The following is a 17,788-nucleotide window of genomic DNA, read 5'->3' as shown; positions in this document are numbered from 1 at the left end:
GCACTAATGGCAATGACATGTTTCTTGTTCGTTCGTTTTCAGCTTCTGCAATTGGGGGTTGACGTGTGGAACGGCTGTGCGTGGCGGAGTGTTGCATTGGAAAGGAGGAACCTGTGCAAGGTTGCGTACGGAGGTGTTATATTTTTGTCTGCACGTTCGACACGTGCGGAGGTAACTCTACTGATTTATTTCTTATTAGAACCATATTCGGTAAGTCCCGTTTTTCTTTTATTATGAGAGTTCAACATGAAAAATTCGTCCAAAAGAAAAGTAGAGAATGTTGAATCTGCAAGTAGCAGAGAAAAAGAAATAAAAACTGACAACAACGTTTATGAACCGGCAATAAATATAGTAAAAAAAGCCAAAATAGCATTCAAAAATGGCTGTGAAACAATAAAGCTGATAATAACAGGCGTTGTCAACAAAATCCCCACAAATAACACTAAAACCCTCAACGAGCAACTAGACAAGATAATTGACGCGGATGACACTATCAATCTTACAGGCAAACAAAACCTAGTAATCACAACCAAGAATTTAAATACAGTGATTAATATCTCTAAAACCAAAGAAATTTGCAACACGGAAATCATTACCAGAATAATCGACGAGACTGTAACCTCAAAGTACATAATCAAAAATGTCGACACAGAAATAAAATTGGAAGAAATAGCGGAATACTTGACACAGGATAAAGTTCAAATAGCTCAAATAATAAGGTTCAACAGGAAAGGATCCAAAGAGCCGATACCAGTTATTCTAGTCAAAGAGCTTGGGAAAACTGACAGAAAGGAAGTAAAAATCGGGAGGATCATATACAAAACGCAAAAATACATTGAGCAACCGAAAGTTTGCTATAACTGTCTAAAATTGGGACATCAAAAGAAAGACTGCAAGGGAAAAACAAAATGCATGACATGCGGAGGGGATCATGCTAACTGCGAAAATGACCCCAAATGTATAAGATGTGAAGGCAATCACCTATCAACAGACAAAAACTGCCCAGTATACAAAGAAAAAATCAAAAAAGCCACCCAAACACAATTAAAAACCGACACCCCTGATAAATCTTGGGCCAGCGTTGCCAAGGCAGAAGAACCTGCGAAGGGGCACAACAAGGCAGAAAGAAAAAACAATGCAAATATCACTATAACGGAACTTAGCGACAAATTAGATAGCAGAGATAAGGAAATCAAAGAACTGAGAGCTGAAATCGAAAAATTAAAAGTCTTGATAACATTAACCAATCAAATTAAATCACATCAATGCGAAAGCTGTAACCTAAAAAGCGCGGAAATAGAGAAATTAAAAATAGAAATCTTCAAACTGAATAACTCAGTGACAAGCGAGGGATCACTCACCGATCTACCTTACTCAAGCCCATTCGAACAAAACGAATTTCACACAGAAGACATTGAATTGGATACGGGAGATATTTAGTCTCGCTGTTTTGTGTTCTGTTGTTTTTGCTGTTGTTAATATGTCGTCGTGGTCTAATTTTCTTCTTTCTTGGAATTTACGAGGACTTCTTGCCAATATTGATTTTCTCAAATTCATTGTCGCTTGGTCAAACCCCCCCATCATCTGTGTCCAAGAGACATGGTTACCCGATAGCAAAATACCCGGACTTAAAGGATACACAGTTTATAGTAAGGAAAAGGACTTTCCCCATAAAGGTGGAGGAGTGTGTACATATGTCAAAGACAATTTACCCTCATATATTATTCCTTGCGAAATCCATGGCATGGAATCCTTGATGATCCACGTAGTTCTCCACAAAAGGACCTTTAAAATAATTAATTGCTATAGACCTCCAGGAGTTTTCAATGACACGACGATCGGGGAACTCAACAATATAATCGACAAATTTTCAATCTTCGTCGGAGATTTTAACAGCAGAGCGCAAAGCTTGGGAGATAGGCTTACCACCCCCAGCGGGAAAAAACTAGAAAATTGGATCCTAGACAATAATCTACATACACTGAACGAAAATATACCAACCAGAATAAATAAAGGCAAAGAAGATGGCATTCTAGATTTAGCAATAATAGAAAACAGTAATAATAAAATTTTCTCATGGATACGCCTAGATGAACATGGAAGCAGCGACCATTACCCATTTTTAATAAAAACAAGCATAGAAAAGAAAGACGAAACCTATATTATTAAATCGTACAAAAACTGGAAAAACATCACAGAGGATCTAAAAAACAAACTTCCCACGAACTCTCCACTAAATACCATAGACATTCAATACAACCACATAACCAAAAACATAAAAGAAACGATCAGACAACATTCTGTCAGCATAAGTTACAAAATAATGAACAACAACTTTTGGTGGAACCCAAAATGCGCAAAATTAAAAACAGACAGAGATAGGAAGAGAAACAAAGCAAGAAGATCCTCCTCTTTGGAGGACTGGATTAGCTACAAGAAAGCTAACGCCGTACTCAAACACCATATCAGAAAAGCAAGAAGAGAATACTGGAGAAAACAAAATTATAAAATAAACAACCCCCAAGAGCTTTACAATACTGTTAACAGAATTAAAAAAAATCTAGAAAAGGAATACACAAACAACAACCTAACAATAGAAATCAATGGAACCAAGGTAACAGATATTCAAGAACAGGCAAATCTATTTGCGAAACATTTCTCTAACAGTGACAATACAGAAAAAACGGTCGACACAGTCAACATTTCTCAACAAGAAGGAGAACTTAAAATGTCTGAGGAAATTACCATTGAAGAAATAAAAAAAGCCTTAAAAACAACAAGGGATAAAGCCCCAGGCCCAGACCAAATCTCAAACAAAGTTCTTAAAATTCTACCAGACGAGGGACTGGAAGTATTAAGAAACGTCTTTAATCAAAGCATTCAAACTGCCAAAATTCCCGAAGACTGGAAAATTTCAAAAATAGTCCCAATTAAGAAACCTGGGAAAAACCCCAAACAGATCAACAATTATAGACCTATTGCACTAACCCAAAATATCAGTAAACTAATAGAAAAAATAATATTATACAGAATCAACAGAAGAAAAACTAAAGTGTTTCCAAACTACATATATAGCTTCGTCAAAGAAAGAGGTACGGAAGATTATCTTTATGACCTTTACAACTTAATTTACTACTTAAGGGGGAAAAAAAGATTTGTGTACGCCATCGCCATAGACATTAAAGGAGCTTATGACAACGTTTGGATACCAAAGCTGATACAAAAACTCATACAATTCAAAATAGACTACAAAATTATAAAATGGATTCAAAATTTCCTCCACAATAGAAAGATAATAATAAGCTGGAACAACAGGAATTCAGAAAAAGCCATAATTAACCAAGGAATAGCCCAAGGGTCAATCCTATCACCATTTCTATTTAACTGTTTTATTTCCGACATCGGAAATCATATAAAGAAAGGAAGAATATTTTGCTATGCAGATGACATGACAATCATTGTATCCGGGAAGAACAAAAACGAAGCAGAGGAAAAGCTAAACCAAAACCTATTATCCCTGGAACAATGGAGTAAGGAAAACAAAATAACTATTTCAACAGAAAAAACCGTCTTAATTGACTTCTCCCCTAAAAACGAGAAAAACTCCACAAAATTTAACTTACAGGGAACAAGCATCAAATGGACAACAAATCACAAAATCCTAGGAACATATTTTCAAAACAACCTAAAGTGGAATGTTCATACAAATTACCTAAATGGAAAAATGAAGAAAATGCTGCATGTAATAAATTGGCTTGGGAGCATTCAATCTGGCGCCAGTTACGCTAATATTCTCAACGTCACAAAGCAAACAATTATAGCTAAAGCCAATTACGGAATTACAATCAGAGTCAAAGATACAAAAGCGAATCAAAAACAAATTGAGACAACAGAAAATAAAGCTTTACGGAAAGCACTAGGGGTTAATACCTTCGCTCCAAATAAATTAATCAGGATCATTACAGATACAGAAAACATAGAAACCCGCATCAAATGGAATTACATAAAATACATCAGCAAACAAAAATTTAAAAAGAATAAAAATTATATCACCTCAATCAAAAATTTCCAAAAAAACCAACCACACATGTTTGAAATAGCCACTAACCTTGAAAAAATAGAAAGAGAAACCAGGGCGAACGAAAACTGCATATGTAAAGAATACATAAAATCGGAAACAGACATCAGCAACATCGAGTATATCCTGAAGAACAAAGAATTTCAAAAACCAAACCCAGACTACATCATCAGGCAGAGCTTTGAAGAATTCAAAACACAACACCCCAATTATAACATCTGGGCCACTGATGGTTCAAAATCAAATAATACAGCATTTTCTATCTATAACAAAAAGGAAGGATTAAAAAGGAAAATAAAAATCCCACCCATCTGTTCAGTTTACACGGCGGAACTAGGGGCTATCTGGTACGCTGCAAAATTCCTTATTAAAAATGACTCCCCAAATATTATTTTATCCGATTCCCTAAGTGCCATTACAGCACTAAAAGAAGAAAATGAAAACGAAGACGTACTGGTATACAACACAAGACACCACTTATCGGAACTCTCAAAAAAGAACAAAACCAAAATAGTATGGGTCCCTGGGCATAAGGGAATACCAGACAACGAAGAAGCGGACAAACTAGCCAAAGAAGCAGAGTCATGCTCCCAAACTCCTATGTTTCCTATCTGTACATGGAATGACACGCGAAATTATATAAAAAAAGAGAGGAATAAAGAGTTGCAAATCATATGGGAGAGATCAAAATATTTCTCCAAATACAAAAATATTGTAAATTCAATCAATGAAAAGTATAAGTGGATTAAGAACAGAAGCGAAGAAACAAAAATGAATAGAATCCTAACCGATTCCTTCTTAACTAAAGAAAAACTGTTTAAACTAAGGAAATCAAATTCCCCCATCTGCGAGACCTGCCAAAAAATTGAAAATACCCAGCACGTAATATGGAATTGTAGTAAAAACACTGAACAAAGGAACTTTATTATAAAAACTATAAAGGCTAATAACTTATGTTCAAATGACATTTTTAGTCTGGATTTGCTTGGGGATCCGAGATACGGAAGGGCTATCCTTGCCCTCTTCTGATCCCGTCCTCTCTTTGCTCTACTTTTATACTGTCTGATTACTCCAGTTATTTGCATATTATACTCACATTAAAGCAGTTGCTTCATCCATCAAAAATAAAAAAACAAATAAATAAATATATATATAAATTATATAATCCTAAGCAATTTATAATATATTTAAGACGGCTAAAAAAAGATCTGCCAACACAACTGTTCTAAATTCAAAATAAGATACGAAAGGGAGGCAAAGCGCTCTGTACGCAGTCCTCAACAATACTTTCTTCCGGGAACTCCAGAAGAAGAAGAAGAAGAAGAAGAAGAAGCTTCTGCAATTCGCGCTCCGTGTTAGGGTTAGCGTTTACATTTCTTGTAATTTGCAAGTAATAAATAAATTTCAATGGTAAGTACATTTTCGTGTCGATTTCTACTTCATTAAAAATTGATTGTGTTACTATTCTTGAAAATTATATCTGCGCTTTAATGTTGTTGCTTGTTTTTACCCCCACGTGTCACTCGGCTCATAGGAATCACCCAGCATAACCATCCAGGAGTATCCTAGAAAATACTACAAATCTTCGTTAGCTGAAATGTAAAGATTTTTTTTCCTGTAAAGAAAAGTTTATTTCCCAGATATGAAAAAGTCTGCAAACTCTTTTTGGATCTGCGATGGTTTTGGGGCAATGTGCCTTATTTGAAGGAAATGCTTTAGTTAACAATAATCTAAATAATTATCTAGACTAAGAGGAGATGCTACTCAGCAATGGTGCAAAGATCTATCATTTATCATGAAGATCCAAAAAAGAAAAAAAAATTTCCCTAGAATAACAAGTTAAAAATTGGATACGGTTAACGGAAAATCGACGGGACCTTTATCGAACTGTATCCTAAAAATCACTAGTTGCTTGTTTTGGTTATTAAGAGTAATTTTATCAATGCATTTTGCATTCTTGAAGGGAAGCATTTTAATTTTATTGGTTAGATTTTCATAAAGAAAAGTATGTAGTTTTAGGAAAGAATTGTTAAGAATTGATTTAAAATGCTGTATTCTCTCAAAAGACACAAGATGAAAAGAAAATTACCCAGCAGTGTTTCAAGACTCTTTACTTTTCTGATGATTTTCTGAGTTCACATTACAAAGCCTGTTGAGATACAATGGTATTTTTCTCTCCTCTTAGGTTTTTAGCTCCCCCCCCCTCCCATAAAAAAAAAAGAAGAAACATGTTAGAAATTATTGAAGACATTTGCACTTTACTGATTGAAGTTGCTCTTGGGGCATTCCAAGGTATTTTTGACATTTATGTAGAGTCTGTAACGTGACCTTTTTTGCCATAACTTTTTAATTTACTGTTTGATTAGCATGTTATTTTATTTTGATCTTTTCCTACCAACACACTAGCTCAAATTAAAATAATTTGCAAATCAAACGGTAAATTAAAAAGTTATGGCAAAAAAAGGTCGCGTTACGGACTCTACATAATGTCCAAAATACTGTGGAATGCCCCTCTTATTTTCTTTAACAAAAATTAAAATGTGCCTTTAAAACGTCACAAAATCAATACTGATAAAAAAAAAAACTTTCACCAAAATAGAATATTAATACAATACTTTCACAAAAACAGGTAGTGAGAAGAGAATCCTGAATTTGCTCCGCTTCCATTAAAAGTTATCTTTACTATCCAATTAAACATTTTAACACATTTAGTTAAATTCATTATATTGTTAAATCATTTGCTTTTCTGCATGTTGTGTTTTTGATTCCTACAGGCTAAACGAACCAAGAAGGTTGGTGTAGTAGGAAAATATGGCACAAGATATGGTGCTTCTCTAAGAAAAATGGTTAAAAAGATGGAAATCACACAGCATTCAAAATACACTTGTCTATTCTGTGGAAAAGTAAGTATGAATTAATAGACTTATGAATTTTGATAGCAGTATAGAAGGAAATCTTAGTTTTTTTTTTAATGAACAAAACCTTAAGTTGATTTGGCTTGATAGTTCAGCAAAAGAGGATGCAAAGCAAACCCAATTTGTGTCTAATGTAGTCTCATTTGTACTACTTCCACTCATTTTCAATAATTTGACATACAAAATCCTTACTATGCTAAAGTTCAATCATTTTTATAGTTAATTGATTTATGTAATTTTTTAAGTAAATTATTCAATCAAAATAATTGCACATATATCAATCAATCTTAAATAATCCATTAAAACTGCTTATTATGGTATGTGTTAGTGTAACTAAAAAGACAATAGTTTAATGTAAAGGCAATAGAATTTAATACAAATATAATTTTTATCAGAATTACAGTATCAAATAGCGTATTAAGGGGAAAAAAAGGCTGTATATATATGTATTTTTTAATCTGTAAACTGCTATTATAATGAAAATAGTATTCATTCTATGTGCATAAAATTCGAGTAATGGTTCTTTTCCTTTCTTAAAAATTTGAATTTAAATCCTGGTGAAAGCAAGCATGGATGAGCAGTTCTCAAAAGGTGGGAGCAAACACAGACCTCAACTTTGAAGCTTCAACACCAAATAACTTTCATTTTAATTGAAAAATTTTTGAGTTAAATAATACTGTATAGAGACAAGAATTGACATAAATTATGGAAAAAATGCTCTTCAAATGCCCTTAAAAAAACATTTTTTTTGCTAAAAGGCACAATTTTGGACTTTCAAAACGTTAACTGATCAAATGTGCCGTCAAAAAAAAAAAAAAAAAAAAAAAATTAAGGGTATAAATCTCAAACTGGATAATTTTTTGATAATATTTTCCACTAATTAAAAAAGTAAAGACAGATTATTTATTTGGTAAACAATTTTAGAAAAAAAGGGAAGTTGGAAGTTTCATGTATGTCCAAAAGTTACCATCTGGACAATGCTATTATTTGAGTACTAAATACAGTCAGACCTCCGTATATCGAAGTAGCAAATTTCCGGAAAAAAATTCGATATATAGAAATTTCGATATATAGAAACAATCTGTTTTTATCACAAAAGTCTCCTAAAACATTAAAATTAAAGCTAATTTTCTTGTATGTGCTTGGTTATTTTTTCAAGTTTTATGATTATTGCTTTTCTCTCACTTTCAGCAGCAAAAATCAGTTTGTTTAATTATTATTTAAATATTTAAAAATACAAAAGTAGATTTACTATATTAAGTGATTGTGTTAAAAAAACAATTGTGTAGTAAATCGCAGTTATGATATTGTAGAAAGGGTCATCCACATCCACAAGTGATGTCATGTCATGATGTGGAGACAGGTTCATTAAATTGTGACGAGGGGAAGAGATAGAGACCAAAAAGTGACATTACACAGTTATTATAACAATATGTTATGACATGTGACAAGAGGAGTGTTAAGGTGAAGTGTGACACTTTGTGACAAAAGGGAAGGGGGTCAAATATCTTTTTTAATAATAAAGCTGAAAGTCTGTGTCTCTGGATCACTGTCTGTTGCACGCATAGAGCCTAGACTGTTTGGCCGATTTTCCTGAAATTTGGCACAAAATGTGTTCATAACATACTGGTGAGCACCTCGAAGCGATTTTTCGAAAATTCGATTTTTTTTTTCCTATTCCCATTTTAAGAGCATTTCATCAAGCTAATTATCATAACGTGGGCAAGCAAATTACCATAATATGGATGAGCAAATTACCATAACGGGCGATCAAATTACCATAACGGGCAAGCAAATTAACACAGAAAATTGGTGAGAAATTCATCATCCATTATTTGTTACTATACAGGCGAACCAAATGACCTTTTTCTACTACAGGCAAAGCCGTGATGAATAAAAGAGCAACATCATTCAGGAATAGCGCATTAGTACTCCTTCAAAATCTCATTTTACTCCTTCATTTTATTTCTGAAATTGAGTACGAATCCTGATTAAATTTGCTATTTATTAATCTTTATAAATACCTGCTGTCTTTTTATGTTTGTGTATGATGTTCTAGTTGTACATGCTATGCAATAAAAGCAAAATTGATTTCAAATTCCAAAATTTTAAAAATGGCTCAAAAGTAAAGTTTTTGTTCCCACCTTTTGAGAACTACCCAGATGCTTCATTTAAATGGGGGAGGAAGAAGGTTAACTTCAGAGATTGTGTATACTGGCTATCATATGTTTTGGTGATTTACCATATTGCAGTTTCTAAGACATGACCATAAGGTCATGTCTTAGAAACCTTCTGATTGAACTACTGATAACTACTGATTGAACAAAGTTCGTTATATAATCCTTCCTCCACTAAAAAATGCAAAAAAAAAAAAAAAAAAATGCAGACTATTAATTATTGGTGTTACAAGGAATGACTTTCTAAACGCAAAATGCGAGCTTGTGAATGGAAGGTACGACTTAGCTCCCAAGAGCTCACATCTTTTTGAAACAAATAAATTAGGCTCATTATATTCCTATCACTTTTTTTGGGGGGGGGGGGGGGATTTTTTTGTTAGTGCTGGAATATGTTTGCAAATATCTTTCATAATATATAATTTTGTATCTTTTATATACTTGGTAAAATTTAAACAAGCAAGTTCAAGTAAAGCCAAAAAAGAAAAAAAAAACGATATCTTAACCAGTGTTCGTACGCTTCTTAAAAACTCCTTATAAACTCCTGCTTTTTAAGAAAAGAAAATAAGGGCCCTTAAAACTTTATCTCCTTATAAACTGCTTATTTCTTATTCTACATGGCCTTAAAGCTTTTCTTCTACCTCCAGTCCGATACAGGTGTTTACGTTATGCCGAATTTTGCCGGAATTCCGGTATTTTTTCGTCTGTTAATGCCGGAAATCCGATTTTTTTCGTTAGACTATTTTCTTCCCCACATCCGATTTTTTCCCCTTACTCAAAATTTCTAATGGTTATGCCGATAATTATTAATAATATTACATCTTGTAACCTTGTTAAAGTACCATTCTAAACTTTTTTTTGCTTTAATAAATTTTATTTGCCATTTTTAGACTTCTGATGCTTTCATTTTGATTAAAGTAATCTCTTTGCATCCGATATGAGAATCGAATCTTCCTGATTTTTGATGCTTATTATGCTTTTTTATGAGGCAAATTAAATTTCTTCTTATTCCTGTAAAAATCAAAGTTTTCAAGCGAAATTCTACGTCCTTTATGAGAGTCAAAAAGTTAAAATTAATCTAAATTGCTAGTGTAATTTGATTTTTGCTTCAATTATGTCGATTGTTATGAATAATAAGTTTATTGTAGAACTTTAAAATGCAATTCTAAAATAATTTACTTAAATTCTTTTATGTGCCGTTCTTTTTACTTTTAACGTGTTCACTTTGAAAATCACAATCATTTTGCATCCGCCATAGGAATAAGATTTTTTGCATTTATGATGTTTACTATGCCTTGTGAAGAGGCAAGGGAACTCAGTTCTTTTATATTTGTATTAAAATCACTAAATTTAAAAGTTTTTAATGAAATTCATGCTCTTTAAGAGTGTTGAATGTCAGAAAGTTAAATTTTATTTAAATTAGTTTTTTTTTTAATTTGTTAAAATTTTAAAAATTTTTAGATATTAATTATTTAACATTTATAAAGAAGATGATTTTGAAGATTGAAATAATTTGTACACTTTTCTCTAAGGGATCTCTAATATTTTAATTTCTGTGTTTCAATCTCGTATGAGTAACCTTATGTTAAAATCAGACACAAGCTTCACCGAAAATTGTTTGTTGTGTTTCAAGTTTGTCCTATTGTATCCTGTAAATATTTCAATTATTTTGATAGTTGGAAGTTATTTTGGCCTCTACTTTCAGTCAACTTATTATAGTTCTTATTTGAACTTTTTTTTTTGAGGAATATTAATTTTCTATCAATTTCACTAATTTTTTTATTTTCAAAACAAAACATGCTTCAATTGTCACCCCCCCCCCCTCGTATTTGAATTTGATTCTGAGTCAGCTCATGTTTAAGAAACTAAATGCATATTTTACTAAAATTTAGTGTGTTTGTGATGAGCAAAAATAAATAATACAAGAATTGTGCATATATTTTTCTGAAATACATTTTAAAAAATGCATCTTTAAACAAGAAACTAGTCCTTAAAAAGTAAAATGAACTCCTGCAAAACTCCTTAGAAACTCCTTACTTTTAATTTTCAAAGTTGAGTATGAACCATGTTAACATCGGAAATCCCTACACTGCTCAGTCTTGCTGTATAACTCATTTCATGTTCCCAAGACGCATAATTTTGTGCTCTTTCTTCAGAATAAATGTAACATTGGATGTTTTGCTCTGCTGGATGATGTTTCGTTTTTGTTACTTTTGGTCTACTAGTATATGCTGCGTTTTGTTGAAATATATATTTTCTATCCCTGTATTCCCTCTTTTAGGAAACAATGAGAAGAACTTGCGTTGGTATTTGGAAATGTAAAGCATGTCAAAAGATAGTTGCTGGTGGTGCCTATGTGTACAGGTAGCTATTGATTTTGTATTTGATTTTTAAAAATTGTTAAAAGAAATGCATCAAAAAAAGTTAAAAAGCATAGTTTCATGAGACATGATGTACACTGTTTTTAGTTGCAGTGAAAACTTGATTATATCCTAGGAGAGCAGTACTGAAAACAAGAAATTGCTCGACTCGGAAAGTTTTTTTTTTTTTTTTTTTTGTTAGAAATGAATTCTCTTTCATATGAAAAATATAACCTAGGATTTTTTGAAAAATATCAGAAAGGGCTTGTCCTGTCCTGTCCAAATCTTTCCCAAATGCATTTAAATTATTTGAATTAAAAAGGAAAAATAATATTTTTAACTTTTAAGTGTCCCATTTTGGGAACCTTTAATTTTTTTTAAATTGAATAAGAATACCTACATTTATTGGTATTTTTCCAAAAAGTTTGTAATATAAATTCTTGCTTTTGCTTTACACGGAAAATAAATTCCCTAAAATAGCGGGAAAAAAGAAACATGAAACATGAAGCACAATACATCTTTTTTCAAGTCCTAAGTAACTTTTGCCACACGATTGAGGGTACAAAAGAATACCATAAATTTATTCCAATTAGTAAATCTATGCTTTTGGTATCTGTTGTGTCTGCAAACATATCTAATCAGATTTAAGTATCTGCTGTAGGGAAGAAAAAAAATATAAGAACTTCCGCTTGCAGCTAAATAAAATTATGTTCGTATTAATTTTCAATATTATGCTAATTTCTACTTGTATTGCTTGTGAGATAAATATTTATATTTCCTTTTTTTAAACCGATTTTTAAAAAAGAATTATTTAGTACTTTATGATGCAAATTGTTCAGTTTTGAGGAAAAGAAAGGTCTACTTTCTGTTTTCATCAAATGTCTAACATTGTTAAAATAAAAAAATAATAGTCTGAGGGGGTGAACACAAGCATATGCTACTCGAGGAAAACATGCATATGCTATCAGTGGGATATCTCTTTATGCAAATCATAACCAAAAGTAAACTCTTTTCCTCTGAATAGCTAACATATCAGTAGCTTATTTAAAAAAAAAAGTTCCTAGTGCTCTCCCTTTAGGAGAAAAATGGCTGCCTAGATGGTCAAAATTGCGTTTTTTTGCCTAATGGGTTGTCTTTCAGCTTACCTATTTCCAAGAAGGAGTGTGAAACCCTAATAATTTACTGTGCAGTTATTTATAGGGAACACCAGTAGGCTACCAGAAAGTGAGCAAACCATTTGTTTGTTTCCCTTTTTTTTGGAATCAATCTCAATTTCAGCGAAATTGGCAAAATCAAATTTTTGTGGTAGCAACTTTCAAGAGTACTGTACCTTAACCGTTTTCATTTTAAACATTGTAACTTTTTTTTTTCCTGGATGCTTGGAGTAACTAGTTTTCATAGATACCAAACAGTTCTATATTGCATGAGTAAAATTGTTAATAAAAAAAAATTAATAACATCAATTTTTTGGCATTTTAAGCTGGTGGACAAACTTGGAGGACCCGTATCTCAAAAAATAAGTGGAGCAAGAACCTAAAAATATGGACTTTTTCATGCCTCTATATCAATCTGTGTACCAAATTTAAAGAAAATCCGAGTCGGTCATGCAACCAACTTTTTTTATTTTGGTTGAGTTGGTATGGAATAGAGACGTACCGAGTAGCACTTTGGCCGATTACCGAGTACTCGACCTTTCACTACTCGGCCGAGTTACCAAGTACCAATTACGTTTTAAGAAGAACTACCGACACACATGTGATGAATTTTGAACTTAAACGAATAGTAGTATAGACCTCCTTGTCCATATAATAGTTTTTAAAACTAAATTCCTGCTGAAATTTAATTACGCATTATATAAACAATTTTGTTTGCCAAAAATTTTACAAAAAAATTATTTTTAAAATTAAAAATAAATAAATAAACGGTATGATTAATCAAGTTGGAATTGAAACAAATTACAGTAAAATCCCTCTAATGCGGACACTAACGGGACACATTTTTTTTGTCTGCAATAGGGGTATCCGCAGGATAGGGGTTTAATAATGTTTGCATTGGAACTGAGGAATTAAAAATTGTCCACATAAGAGGGGTGTCCGTTAGGAGGGGTTTCACTGTATACCAATCAATTATAGTTCTAGTCCTCCAAACATAAATAATTTTTAAAAGCAGATAAACCAAATGTGCAAAAACACTGCAGACCCCCCCTCCCCCGAATCACGGATAATCCGATTGAAGATAATCGGGAGTTTACTGCATTCATATTTTTGAGCTGAGTAAAAAAAAAAGAAAATTAGACAGGGAAGCAATTTATCCTACTTGCTTCTTATTTAAACTTGAATAAGAGCCAGAGGAAATTTGGATCTGTTAATAGACCCTTTACAAAAATCTGGTCAACCAAAATGGAAATTCAAATAAAAATGCTTATATATTTCTTTTTACAATCTCAGTTATAAAATCCAGTCAGATCCCGACTTACGCGAGGGATGCGTTCCAAGACTCCTCACGTAAGTCGAAATTTGGTGTTGTGGGAAAGTGTTGAGTATATGTTATTTTTATACATACCCAATCATTTTAGACATTTAAAAACCTTTTCATCTGTTTTTGACTATGTTTTAACTATATTACCGTTTCTTATGTAAAGAACTGAACTTTGACCGTATTTTTTAAAAAGTTGCATTATTCAACATAAAATACTGTTACGATGCGCAAAATCAATGATCAATGGGAGAGAGAGGCATAAAACTGTACAGTACTGTACTCGAAGAGTCCTACACAGTAGATAAAATGAGTTACATTTATAACTTAAAAATTGAAGATGATAATTTATGCTGCACAATCTGATCGTCATTCTAATATATTTTTTAATACAGTAGCTTCGCATTTACTTTTATTACATTTACATCTATGGCAGCACCCCTCTTTCAAAGTCGCTATAATCTTCAATACAAGAGCAGATTCCAATTTCATATTGTTTGCATTTTGCTTAAAAACTACTCTGCATGCTTCATATTAAAACTAAGGTCTGGACCTATACGAATTGCCTTCTATTGATTTTAATTATACGTATGAAAGATTCACTCATACCTAATTGCCGTAGCAGCGTGCCAAGCTGCCATAATATTTCATCCCTTTCATATTTTCAATAAATAAATGAAAAATGAGTAGTGGTGATAGATACACACTAATAAAGTTATGTTTCTAGTGCAATGTGTGGGAACTTGCACAATTAGTGATGCTGAAAGGATGAAAGTACTCACGAAGTCCACGTTTAGTAGTCTATAACAAAGCCTAAACTTGGCATCACGATTCTTTTCCAAATATTTTCGTGTTGAGAACGAGAAATTCCCTTTAGTTCTAAAACTCGTTGCTCTTGAAAAACTTGGTATAGCCATTTCGCTTAAGTCGGATCGCATTGTAGCGGGAGTCGACTGTAGTCAAACCTCGTTAACTTGAACTCGACGGGGACGCCAAAATATTTCCTGTCGACCGATTTCAACGTTTACCGAATTTTGTGTAAGCAGACAAGTTTTGTTTTTGGGTCTCAGAAAATATAGGAACCAATGTAACTTTAAAAAATGTACACCTAAGCAAAAAAATTATAGTTAAAGTAAGAAACACAAGTAATTCGAAACCGGCAATGGCCATTTGAACCATTTCTCTACGACAGTGCATTTTTAAACATCCGGTTTTCCCCTATTGCAGGACTGGATTTTCCCTGCAGTGTTGATGGGTAAAAAAACACTTTATCGCTTTTAGACCTTAAACCTCTACGTGGGTGAAACAGGTGTCCAGAATTATACTTTTTTTTTTCTTCCCGTGATGAAATTTTATATCTAGGTTTGTCAGCCACTTGGTAAAGACTTCACTGTTCATCCAAGCTTTTTACTGTAAGCATAGTCTACAGCTAGAGTTCGTACTTTCGTGAATCAACGTGGTTTTCCCAATTTTCCTACACACAGAGAGGAATTTTCTCACTGTCATCCATGTCACTTACGTTCAAATGCAGATCTTTCGACTTTCGAAAGTAATTTCATGTAAAACGTAAAAGTATGGAGATTTTCTTTTCTCTGCAAGTCGGGGCCCTTAGCCTGGGTGGAAACTTCTGAGGTGGCGACAAATTCAAATAAGTTTTGGTGCGAATCCAAAAGGTCAAATAGAATATAACGAGTGTTTTTGAACTCTGAAGACTATTCTCTATGCAAGATAAAAAATAGAGGTATAGGCAAAGCTATTAGTGTGTAAAAGTTGCTTCAGACACATTATATACCTGACCTCTCCCTGCAATATAGTGCCCTATTTTCATTAAAATTTATTTCAAGATTTATAGATAGGAAATTTCAGAATTAAATTGTTTGTTTTTTAAAACCCCTTAATTAACTTACAGTGTCACCACCTAGATAGGTTTCACCCGGGCTGGGCCTCCTAGCAAGGAAGCTTTTTACTTTTAAGTTACAGCTTTCAAAAACTGACACAGTATGATCAACATTTAATTCCTAAACATCAGGGGGGGGGGGGACGAGTTACAGTGAAACCTGTGTAAGTTGACCACTTGCGGTGCAGTACTTTGGTGGTCAACTTAGACAGGTGGTCAACTTATAAAGGGTGGTACTGATTTTTTTTTTTAACACTTTTTACCAACCTCAAGTTCAACTAACTTTCTTTTTGAAGCCATTTTATGTAAAACTTATGACACAAAGAGCAACAAGCTGGACTCTCCTAGTTCATAAAGGCTGTTGAAAATGGAAATGTTCCATCTCTTAATCGCTTGCACCAGAAATAAATAACTTTACTCTTAATCACAATTCCAGTGTTGCCACAAAATATTGCAAGTTGAAGAAAATACTTAGTACTTTTTTACTAACACCTGTTTTTATTGAACAGAGTACAAAAGGCTATCTCAAATAGAACAAAAGAAAAACAGCTTTAAACACTATGTCATGCTTGAAAACGTTCGACCGGGAAATGCGGAGCAAAATAACTTTTTTGCGGAGTTAAGCTATTTTTGCGGAGCAGTTCGCAGCCCTGCATCAAAGCATTAAAATTATTCATGGGAAGATATAAAAAAATAAATAAAAATAAAATAATTTGCTTGATTAAGTTTTAAAAAATAAACCAAGTGGTCAACTTACAAAGGGTTTTTTACAATACTCCAAACCAAATTTGGTGTACATTAGTGGTAAGTTACAGAGGTTTTCCTTCATTATGTAAGATAGGACTAATTCCGTTCCCGATAAAAGCGGTCATGATAGGCAGGTGGTCAACTTACGAGGGTGGTCAACTTTACAGGTTTTACTGTAATCCTTTCCACAGTTTTAAAAAATGAGAATTTTTAATTATCTCATTTTAAATCACATTGGCATTTTATCTTTAACAATATTTCCGGTCCTCTTAGTTTCCTTTATTGAAAGTTTCTACTGTTTGAAACTATGCTTACATCTTCTTTATATTTCATTTAGTCTATATAATGCAGCTAATTTGACTTTTAATTGAATTTTAGTTTGAAATTTAAAACATTAAATGAGGCAGTGAGAAGCAAAGGAATGCTAATGGACATTTTTGAGTAAAATTTTAAGTTTCGGTCCTAGGTAGGCTTTCATTGAAACGTTTTTCTAAATCATGCTCTCATACTGTATAGCAGAACCTATGAGGAATACTAGTGTTATCTCTTGTCCGAAGACAGAAGTTCTACCATTTGTACTGGTTAAGCCATCGAAAACAGCTTAAATGAGCCACTTGTAAGCTAATTACAATATTGTTCCAATGAATTTTTTTCAATATTGGTCAGAAAAGCACCATAATTATGTTAAACTTCTTTTTGTTGTGAAATTGATTTAAAGTATTGTCTTAAATATTTCTTATTTCTTACCTAGCACAACCGCTGCAGCTACTGTGAGGAGTGCTGTCCGAAGATTGAGAGAATTGAAAGAACAGTAATTGTTTTATAAATAAAATTATTTAAAAAAGAGTTCTTGTATTTTATTTTTTCATTAGTTTTACTTCATAATACATCATCAGTCTGATAATTATGCATTTTCTAATGCAATGACATTCTACTTGCACAATAATTGTGCCATGTGCAAGTAAAGGGCAGTAACTGCAAATTTTTCATTTTAATGTTTAATGCATTTTTGTCATTCATTTTACGTTATCTTTATTGTACAAGCTCGCTTATTTGGTTTCTGCTGAAAAAAAAAGTCTAAATTACAACATTTTCCTATTGTTAGCATTAAATCCACCACCACGACGCATTTTTTCAAATAT

General features: G+C 32.7%; 1 protein-coding gene across 2 annotated transcripts; it reads left to right on the top strand.

The window, feature by feature from the left end:
• The first annotated feature begins 15 nt into the window (after positions 1-15).
• On the top strand, positions 16-17,492 carry LOC129222093 (60S ribosomal protein L37a). 2 transcript variants are annotated; one of them, XM_054856529.1, is made up of 5 exons: positions 16-53; positions 5,423-5,488; positions 6,853-6,981; positions 11,449-11,531; positions 17,398-17,492. In XM_054856529.1, exons 2-5 carry the CDS (start codon positions 5,486-5,488, stop codon positions 17,459-17,461), a joined length of 279 nt encoding a protein of 92 aa, XP_054712504.1. In that variant the 5' UTR covers positions 16-53; positions 5,423-5,485; the 3' UTR covers positions 17,462-17,492. The 2 variants fall into 2 exon arrangements, with proteins under 2 accessions (XP_054712504.1, XP_054712503.1); XM_054856528.1 differs by lacking the exon at positions 16-53 and having other exon boundaries at positions 5,410-5,488.
• Positions 17,493-17,788: the final 296 nt, after the last annotated feature.

The sequence above is a fragment of the Uloborus diversus genome, chromosome 5, assembly GCF_026930045.1.
Source record: "Uloborus diversus isolate 005 chromosome 5, Udiv.v.3.1, whole genome shotgun sequence".
In the NCBI taxonomy this organism is placed as follows: Eukaryota; Metazoa; Arthropoda; class Arachnida; order Araneae; family Uloboridae; genus Uloborus; species Uloborus diversus.
The sequence above is the reverse complement of the archived record's forward strand: the minus strand, read 5'-3'. Positions and strand labels throughout refer to the sequence as shown.